Source organism: Diaphorina citri, unplaced genomic scaffold (genome assembly GCF_000475195.1).
Source record: "Diaphorina citri unplaced genomic scaffold, Diaci psyllid genome assembly version 1.1 scaffold5892, whole genome shotgun sequence".
Taxonomy (NCBI): Eukaryota; Metazoa; Arthropoda; class Insecta; order Hemiptera; family Psyllidae; genus Diaphorina; species Diaphorina citri.
Genome location: NW_007383268.1, coordinates 587 through 10,811, shown reverse-complemented (window position 1 = coordinate 10,811; position 10,225 = coordinate 587). Strand labels below are relative to the sequence as shown.

General features: G+C 35.7%; 2 protein-coding genes and 1 non-coding gene across 5 annotated transcripts; 1 reads left to right on the top strand and 2 right to left on the bottom strand.

Moving 5' to 3' along the window:
• The first annotated feature begins 181 nt into the window (after positions 1-181).
• On the top strand, positions 182-3,045 carry LOC103521765 (kelch-like protein 6). Its single transcript, XM_008486873.3, has 4 exons — positions 182-1,316; positions 1,516-1,699; positions 1,793-2,043; positions 2,320-3,045. The coding sequence occupies exons 1-4, from the start codon at positions 536-538 to the stop codon at positions 2,595-2,597; spliced, it is 1,494 nt and encodes a 497-aa protein (XP_008485095.1). The 5' UTR covers positions 182-535; the 3' UTR covers positions 2,598-3,045.
• Positions 2,948-5,644, bottom strand: LOC103521764 (eukaryotic translation elongation factor 1 epsilon-1-like). 3 transcript variants are annotated; one of them, XM_026832288.1, is made up of 5 exons: positions 5,058-5,302; positions 4,608-4,802; positions 4,276-4,371; positions 3,865-4,031; positions 2,948-3,135 (listed from the first exon to the last, which is right to left on the bottom strand). In XM_026832288.1, exons 1-4 carry the CDS (start codon positions 5,139-5,141, stop codon positions 3,888-3,890), a joined length of 519 nt encoding a protein of 172 aa, XP_026688089.1. In that variant the 5' UTR covers positions 5,142-5,302; the 3' UTR covers positions 2,948-3,135; positions 3,865-3,887. The 3 variants fall into 3 exon arrangements, with proteins under 3 accessions (XP_026688089.1, XP_008485094.1, XP_008485092.1); XM_008486872.3 differs by lacking the exons at positions 2,948-3,135; positions 5,058-5,302 and adding an exon at positions 5,350-5,644 and having other exon boundaries at positions 3,565-4,031; XM_008486870.3 differs by lacking the exon at positions 2,948-3,135 and having other exon boundaries at positions 3,565-4,031; positions 5,058-5,301.
• A 2,744-nt stretch (positions 5,645-8,388) lies between these two features.
• Positions 8,389-9,582, bottom strand: LOC103521763. The gene is made up of 3 exons (XR_003394784.1): positions 9,369-9,582; positions 8,678-8,773; positions 8,389-8,412 (listed from the first exon to the last, which is right to left on the bottom strand). It is a non-coding gene; the product is annotated as an uncharacterized LOC103521763 (transcript).
• Positions 9,583-10,225: the final 643 nt, after the last annotated feature.

Sequence of the window (10,225 nt, the reverse complement as noted above, 5' to 3'; positions counted from 1 at the left end):
AGGATGATTTTTGTTACACAAAACATGCATCCTTTCACATCAAAATTGATAAAAACATCTTAAACTCTAATTATGTTCACTGGTATCCACTATGTTTTTTTATCCGTAGACAACGTGGATTACCCGTGTATCACAGTAGTCCACTCTGTTGTTACGTAAAAAAAACACTGTAACGCACTTGAAAAAACATCTCTTACTATTTATATTTAAATGTTAAATTATCAATTCGAAACACTTCTCTTATTTTTTTTGGCAAAAAACAGCAAAACTGAAATTTAACAATGCGATCTTATTTTTGTAATTTTTTTCTGACGAAGCAGAGACGGCTGAACCAGTGCTTCGGGGCATAAATAAGATGGCGGATGCAGAGATGAACAAGTTGAAACGAAACTTGGTGTTGTTTGAACGCTAATGCCTTGGACACGTGTAAAGTGTCCATAGGTGCTACACTGACCATAGGTGCTACACTCACCCTACTTTCTTTTTTTCTTTGCAGGATGTAAGCCCAACTTGTTTGCAAATCATCCTGGACAACATGTTAGAAGATCAGAATATAGACTGGGAGCAATGTGACACACTACAACTCCTGCGCACAGCAAGTCTACTACAATTTGACCAGGTCCAGGATAAATGTTTGACTTTTATTCTTGACACTTGGCTCACCATTGACACTTGCTTGAGATCTATGATCTCAGCAGATGAACTAGGCATCAAAACTTTGCATATCCAAGCAAGCACACTGGCCCAATGGGAATTTAATAAAGTCATTCAGACAGCAAGCTTCAAGAATCTTTCATTTGAACATTTACACAGTTACTTGAACATGCCTGGACTCAATATTACAAATGAATTCAAAATGTTTGAAGCAATTCACTTGTGGATAGATCATGAGTTTGATGCCAGATGTTCTCACATCAATGTTCTCCTGGAATGCATTCACTACTCTCAGTTACCTCTGCTAGAAATCAATGATATGCTATTCTACTCATGTGTCCATGAATCTGAATATGCCAAGTCTCTGCTCAATTGTATCAAAAATATCAAGATTGATAAGGCCTATGTGTGTAGTGATGAAAAACTGTTCATTACAGCAAGGCAACTTATTGAGAAATCTGAGAGGATATTACCTATAAAATGCTTCATATTTGCTTGCATATTGAAGAACAAAGATATCATGTGTGCTAACATGAAGTTGGGTTTTCAGCCTGTGATTCTATACCATGATACAAGGGAAGATACTCTTAAGATATCACTTACTCTTGAGAAAATGTGTGAAATTCCAGACTCTGTGGTTGGGCATCAAGTCATTCCTATAGGTATGTAATAGTAGTTTTTATCTGGATTTATGGTGTCTACTTCAATATGATACTACTTCAATATGATTGTTTCTATGCAGTAGAGAGAGAAAGAGAGACATAAGGAGCAGGAGGGGGAGAGAAACATAGATTAACTCATTTCTTCACAAAATTTCTATTCCTTCAGCCATACATTTAATTTTCACCTTCCATTTCACAGGTCAGAACATTTGGATCATAGGCGGTGAATATCAAATGGGGAAGGGAGATTGGAACATGAGTGTGTGGAAATTCAACACCTGGTCTAACAAATGGGAGCATGAGACTTGTCTGCCCACCCCTAGACGACACCATAGTGTTGTGTGCTTGGATAATGAAATATTTGTGATAGGGGGTGTTGGAAGGTGAGTTATTATTACTTACTTATTTTTCCTTTTCAGTCTCAGGACATGTTGATTAAACATTATGATGGTTTAATGGACATGCTACCATTTCAGATACCGTGTGATGCTTGAAACCGTTGACCGGTACAACATTCAGTCCAAACTATGGGAGAAGTGTTCCAACCTACCCTCTTCCGGCTATCTCATAGCTTGCTGTGCACATCAGGGGAGTGTCTATGTGTTTGATGGGAACCGTGTGCTCTACATGAAACCACCCCTGTATACGTGGAAAATAGTGGGAACTCTGAGTGTGAGTTTGAACGTAGATGTGGCCCTGTCCTACAAGCAGAATATCTACTTTACAGGTGAGAATAATATGATGAAATACAGAAAGGGGGATACATTCCTTATTTATTGTTTAGAACTTGAACTCGCAACAGAGTTGTCAGTGTAATTTGCTTGTTAAAATATCATTTTTTTCTAAATGGAACTACTTGAAGTTTTGCTGAAATTTATCACTGAGATTTGGCCACAGTAGTAAGCACAGCAGTGTTTTGAGATATGTTTGTTTGTATGTATGTAGGTAGGCAATGAAAACTATGAAAATTCTTTCTGACACAAATCTCACTGTCTCCCCATAGAATCCTGCAAGTCCAGCCTATACAAGCTGAACGTATTCGAAGAAGACCTCCCTCTAGAAGAGCTCGGCAATTTCCAAGTGCAAAGTCTAACCAAGACCTGCCTCATCAACAATACAATCTACCATTGGAGTGAAGACGATGATATTATATCTCTCGAGACCTACGACATAGAGAGGCGAGAGTTCACGCTACGCTGGTCTAAACATCGCGATGAATTTGACGAGAAAATTCACCTGAATCGAACGTCGGGCTGTTTTACCATGCTGCACTATGATTGAGACTTGGCACGTACGCAGCACGACCGTCCTTTCCTTTAGTACTTAACATTCCTCTGAGTAATGTGTCTCAAACACAACTCATACCGCACCAAGTCAGGGATCTACGAATGGAGATTGAAGGTATATTTATGGTTGTCGAGATGTTGGGAACACAGATTAGGTGTATTTTTCCTTCGGAACGTAAGTTTTTCAGTGTTCCTTTGACCTTCGATGGTCTGGAATGAACCATCTTGGATTTCCAATAGTTCAGTACAGGCGCTATCGCGCCTCCGGAAATGAGTCTCAGAAGAGGGGAGATCGTCTCAGTTTCCTTTTAAAAACTACTCTCTTTTGGTGCTGAGACAGTCTTCCATCTACACGGACGTGAATCAACAGTGACGATGCAGTCTTGTACCACCTCTTGCTCAATCCAGATATCCAGTAGGTAATGAACTCCGCTCACTCCAGTAGGTAATAGAAATAATCCTAGTCACTTCTTTAGTTCTTAGATTACACAATGGTGATGAAAGAGCACTTGGGTAGGTTTTTTTACGTAGTCCTAGACTAGAAAATTTTATTGTAGGTAGTTGAATTTCCAATTTATAAGTATTATAGGTAGGTACTTAGTCATCAATTTTCCCTTCGTTGTTTAGATTTCGAATTTTAAAGTCAATATTTCTCTCTTTCTCTTTAACTTCCTTTCAATTTCCTGTTACCTTCTTTAAAAGTTCATTTTCCTTTATAACTTCGATCTACTTTCAAACTGTTGAAATATAGGGACTACATGTCCTTTCAACAGTCAAAGCACTAATATCTACTTAATTCCAATCTTTTGATAACTTTATGCTCTACCTACATAGGTATTTTGTATTTAAAATTTCAAGTATTTTAAAATCTGGTCCATAGGCTATTTAAAATTTTAAATATATTATTTTACCATTACCTAGTAATTTTATATTTGGTAGTTTTTATTTCATATAAATAAGTCTTGTGTAGGAATGAAAAATTTAATATGGTATTTATTTAGATTCTTGTATTAGTTATAATTCAATGTAAGTACACTGAAACACAAAATCATAAAGGGTGAAAATATTGCCTAAGGTAATCCTAACCATTCAACCCTGCCCATTTCTGACTGATTCATTCAAATGGTGGCCCCAACACTTCAAGTTTTAAACACAGAATTAACATGTCATAATCTCATAAAATGCATGTATATAAAGGGTCATTTTTTGTCTTGTCCCAGCATTTACAGTAAGGTGATTATGATTACAAAGTCAAACCCCACCTGTATATGGTATTTTGTCACAGTCAATGTGAGGAGCCAGAGTAGAGTGGGGTTTTACTGAAGAGAACAACAGGATTTCCCAGCCTGACTTCGGGTAAACTTTGGACATGGTTAAACCATCTGGACACATGTTGATGTTTTTCTTTGCTCTGCAGTGTTAGCTCCTTCTGCAATGGAAATAAAATGCACCATGTTACATGTTAAGCACCAAAAAAGTTAAAAAAAAAAAGTGTTAGGCATATGTACTTACATAAATGCTTGTCACAAACTAAACTGTTCCCCACATACAACTGCATAAAATTTATAACTGGGACCCATACTCAAACCACAAACCTCTAAAGTGCACCACACTTAACCACTACACTGAGGTTGGTTGATAAAAGTACTTGAAGTTTTGAAACATGTACTTACAAATACTGAAATGAGGGAATAATACATGAAAACATCAGCCAATGTAAACCGGTCGGCTACCAAGAAACTTTGTTTTGAAAACACCTGATTCAGCTCCTGAAAAAAGGGGGGTAAAAATAAATATATTGCTATTGAGTTTGTGACGAGGGTATGAGAGTATGAGCTTTAAACAAAACTTTTACAAATGTCCATCTCAAATTACTACTAAATTTTCATGTCACTTCTGGGACTTTGATCCCAGCCCCCTAGAATACAAGTCCAACTTATTAGTTGAGCTACTTATTAGTTCTGAGTTTTCATTCATTAATCAGGTAATTATGTTAGGTACTTACATTTAAAACATGGGACGTAACTTGAGACACACTTGCATGCAGTATGTGAGAGTTGGTATATTCAATCCATTGCTTAATTAGGAATTCCTCTTCTTTACTGGACCACAATATATCACTCCTTTTAACATTTGCACTAGATATGGCTTGGAACAGTTTCCAAAGATAGAGGTTTTCTGTCTTCAAGGGTTTGATATCCTGGAAAGCAAAAGATTAACATTAGAGATAGTTTGTTTCCAGTATTAGTATCACAATATGTATTAGGTAATTATAAGAATTCTCCTATTGATTGATAATTGAAAGGAAATCACATGAACCCCCTTCCTTTTAATACAAAAGAAGGACTGCTTTTCACAGAAGGGAGAGAAGGTACTACTATGACACCCTATTGGACGATCCCAAAAATCATACCAAGAAGAATGCAAGCTGTTTGATGGTTTTGTAGTGACTTACATTGGAGTTGGTGATGGTACTGTATTGCTGATTTGATATGTTAAAATATTTGGTCACATTTTGCTCAATAAAATTCAAAGCCATTGTGTTTGATGTTCTCTTGTTTTCTCGAAAATAGGGACTACTAAGGATATGAAGTCTCGTGGAGATACCTACAGAAAATAAAAGAAAACTAACTAAAGTTCACAGATCAAGCACTATTTGTATTTGGCAAAGAATCCAATTCCAATCTGAACCCAAACCACTGGATCCTGATTATCCAGAATCCGATGCGAAATTTGAAAATTGCTACATTGGAGTTGGTGATGGTACTGTATTGCTGATTTGATATGTTAAAATATTTGGTCACATTTTGCTCAATAAAATTCAAAGCCATTCTGTTTGATGTTCTCTTGTTTTCTCGAAAATAGGGACTACGGACTACTAAGGATATGAAGTCTCGTGGAGGTACCTACAGAAAATAAAAGAAAACTAACTAAAGTTCACAGAATTCACAGATCAAGCACTATTTGGCAAATAATTCTTGTTCCTTGTTCCTTTGGCAAAATTAAGCAAAATAAATCTGAACTCAAACCACTGGATCCTGATTATCCAGAATCGATAAAAAAAGTGACCACAGTGGAATATTTTGGATTAGGAAAAATTTCCATTTCACATAAATAAAATACCCCTAATCTGAACTCAAACCACTGGATCCTGATTATCCAGATCCAGAATCCGACAGGAAATTTGAAAATTGCCGCCACCACCTGATTGTTTTTCAAATAGGATCTGTTCACACGATCCTTGCAGTACACGGAGGTCGAGGAACTCTGGAGTCTGGATGTTGCGTTGCCTGATAAAAGTGGAGCCTGATTTTAGAAAAAATGTTCGTTATGATCACGTGGTGTGATTGAGTGATAACGATTTCAAAATTCAAATTGCAAATTGACGTTGACGATAGCTTTTGGTAAAATGGTAAGTAAATCGAAATAAATCAAATTCTGTAATCTAATCTTTTAACTGTGATAACTAAAGTAGTTTACTGTTGTCTACCTGTTTGCAGAAAAAAAAATTGTTTTTCATTCCACCTACGGTATTTCTGGAAGTAGAGTGATAACGATTTCAAAATTCAAATTGCAAATTGACGTTGACGATAGCTTTTGGTAAAATGGTAAGTAAATCGAAATAAATCAAATTTAATTTAAAGAATTCTGTAATCTAATCTTTTAATCTGTGATAGCTAAAGTAGTTTACTGTTGTCTACCGTTTGCAGAAAAAAAAAAAATTGTTTTTCATGTCATTCCACCTACGGTACCTATTTCTGGAACTTTCTCTTTAACTTCCTTTCAATTTCCTGTTACCTTCTTTAAAAGTTCATTTTCCTTTATAACTTCGATCTACTTTCAAACTGTTGAAATATAGGGACTACATGTCCTTTCAACAGTCAAAGCACTAATATCTACTTAATTCCAATCTTTTGATAACTTTATGCTCTACCTACATAGGTATTTTGTATTTAAAATTTCAAGTATTTTAAAATCTGGTCCATAGGCTATTTAAAATTTTAAATATATTATTTTACCATTACCTAGTAATTTTATATTTGGTAGTTTTTATTTCATATAAATAAGTCTTGTGTAGGAATGAAAAATTTAATATGGTATTTATTTAGATTCTTGTATTAGTTATAATTCAATGTAAGTACACTGAAACACAAAATCATAAAGGGTAAAAATATTGCCTAGGGTAATCCTAACCATTCAACCCTGCCCATTTCTGACTGATTCATTCAAATGGTGGCCCCAACACTTCAAGTTTTAAACACAGAATTAACATGTCATAATCTCATAAAATGCATGTATATAAAGGGTCATTTTTTGTCTTGTCCCAGCATTTACAGTAAGGTGATTATGATTACATATGGTATTTATTTAGATTCTTGTATTAGTTATAATTCAATGTAAGTACACTGAAACACAAAATCATAAAGGGTGAAAATATTGCCTAGGGTAATCCTAACCATTCAACTCTGCCCATTTCTGACTGATTCATTCAAATGGTGGCCCCAACACGTCAAGTTTTAAACACACAATTAACATGTCATAATCTCATGAAAATGCATGTATATAAAGGGTCATTTTTTGTCTTGTCCCAGCATTTACAGTAAGTGATTATGATTACAAAGTCAAATCCCACCTGTTTATGGTATTTTGTCACAGTCAATGTGAGGAGCCAGAGTAGAGTGGGGTTTTACTGAAGAGAACAACAGGATTTCCCAGCCTGACTTCGGGTAAACTTTGGACATGGTTAAACCATCTGGACACATGTTGATGTTTTTCTTTGCTCTGCAGTGTTAGCTCCCTCTGCAATGGAAATAAAATGCACCATGTTACATGTTAAGCACCAAAAAAGTTAAAAAAAAAAAAGTTAGGCATATGTACTTACATAAATGCTTGTCACAAACTAAACTGTTCCCCACATACAACTGCATAAAATTTATAACCGGGAATCATACTCAAACCACAAACCTCCCAGCCTGACTTCGGGTAAACTTTGGACATGGCTAAACCATCTGGACACATGTTGATGTTTTTCTTTGCTCTGCAGTGTTAGCTCCTTCTGCAATGGAAATAAAATGCACCATGTTACATGTTAAGCACCAAAAAAGTTTTTAAAAAAAAAGTGTTAGGCATATGTAAGTACTTACGTAAATGCTTGTCACAAACTAAACTGTTCCCCACATACAACTGCATAAAATTTATAACTGGGACTCATATTCAAACCACAGACCTCCAGATCCAAAGTGCACCACACTTAACCACTACACTGAGGTTGGTTGATAAAAGTACTTGAAGTTTTGAAACATGTACTTACAAATACTGAAATGAGGGAATAATACATGAAAACATCAGCCAATGTAAACCGGTCGGCTACCAAGAAACTTTGTTTTGAAAACACCTGATTCAGCTCCTGAAAAAAGGGGGTAAAAATAAATATATTGGTATTGAGTTTGTGACGAGGGTATGAGAGTATGAGCTTTAAACAAAACTTTTACAAATGTCCATCTCAAATTATTACTAAATTTTCATGTCACTACTGGGACTTTGATCCAAGCCCCCTAGATTACAAGTCCAACATTTTTGCCTTTGAGCTACTTATTAGTTCTGAGTTTTCATTCATTAATCAGGTAATTATGTCAGGTACTTACATTTAAAACATGGGACGTAACTTGAGACACACTTGCATGCAGTATGTGAGAGTTGGTATATTCAATCCATTGCTTAATTAGGAATTCCTCTTCTTTACTGGACCACAATATATCACTCCTTTTAACATTTGCACTATTTTCTTTGCTCTGCAGTGTTAGCTCCTTCTGCAATGGAAATAAAATGCACCATGTTACATGTTAAGCACCAAAAAAGTTAAAAAAAAGTGTTAGGCATATATGTACTTACATAAATATGCACTTACATAAATGCTTGTCTTAAACTAAACTGTTCCCCACATACAACTGCAAATAATTTATAACTGGGACTCATATTCAAACCACAAACCTCCAGATCCAAAGTGCACCACACTTAACCACTACACTGAGGTTGGTTGATAAAAGTACTTGAAGTTTTGAAACATGTACTTACAAATACTGAAATGAGGGAATAATACATGAAAACATCAGCCAATGTAAATCGGTCGGCTACTAAGAAACTTTGTTTTGAAAACACCTGATTCAGCTCCTGAAAAAAGGGGGGTAAAAATAAATATATTGCTATTGAGTTTTGACAAGGGTATGAGAGTATGAGCTTTAAACAAAACTTTTACAAATGTCCATCTCAAATTACTACTAAATTTTCATGTCACTACTGGGACTTTGATCCCAGCCCCCTAGATTAGAGATGGATACAAGTGAATACTTTACTCATTAAACTATGGATTGTCACAATATCCGTACGATCCGGATCGCAAGAAGAAATACTCGATTACTGAAAAAAAGTAATCATGAGTAAATAGGTATCTTTATTCTTTAGATAGAATCCTATGAGTAATGTATTCGACTATTGAGTTGAGTACAAGAACAAGAAGAGAAAAGAAAGGTGTCTGTATCTACCTACGCGATGATATTATGATGAGTACTTACAAGTAAAAAGTATTCGAATACTTTTGTACTCACTAACCGGATAGACGCTCGATCTGTATCCGCGGATGCGGATCGTGAATGTATTCAGTATTACCCATCTCTACCCTAGATTACAAGTCCAACATCCTGCCTTTGAGCTACTTATTAGTTCTGAGTTTTCATTCATTAATCAGATAATTATGTTAGGTACTTACATTTAAAACATGGGACGTAACTTGAGACACACTTGCATGCAGTATGTGAGAGTTGGTATATTCAATCCACTGTTTAATTAGGAATTCCTCTTCTTTACTGGACCACAATATATCACTCCTTTTAACATTTGCATTGGATATGGCTTGGAACAGTTTCCAAAGATAGAGGTTTTCTGTCTTCAAGGGTTTGATATCCTGGAAAGCAAAAGATTAACATTAGAGCGAGTTTGTTTCCAGTATTAGTATCACAATATGTATTAGGTAATTATAAGAATTCTCCTATTGATTGATAATTGAAAGGAAATCACATGAACCCCCTTCCTTTTAATACATAAGAAGGACTGCTTTTCATTGTTCGTTATGATCACGTGGTGTGATTGTGTGATAACGATTTCAAAATTCAAATTGCAAATTGACGTTGACGATAGCTTTTGGTAAAATGGTAAGTAAATCGAAATAAATCAAATTCTGTAATCTAATCTTTTAACTGTGATAACTAAAGTAGTTTACTGTTGTCTACCTGTTTGCAGAAAAAAAAATTGTTTTTCATTCCACCTACGGTATTTCTGGAAGTAGGTATTTCTTTTGTTCCTAGTCCCCATAATTATGAATATGAGTCATGTCAGTTCTCAGATGGCTGTTCAAGTAAAAGTAAGTTAGGTAGGTACAAAAGATTATGGTAGGTAAAAAAATAGTTACAGTCAGGGCCGTATTGAGGGGGGAGGGGGGCAGGGGGCCCGCCCCCCATCGAGCTTCATCTTTCTTTTTTACTGCAGGCCAGACTCTGAAAATTTGGAGCACCCTGGTGGATTACTGGAATATTGGCTAGGTGGCGAGAATAATAATAGTGAGGTCAT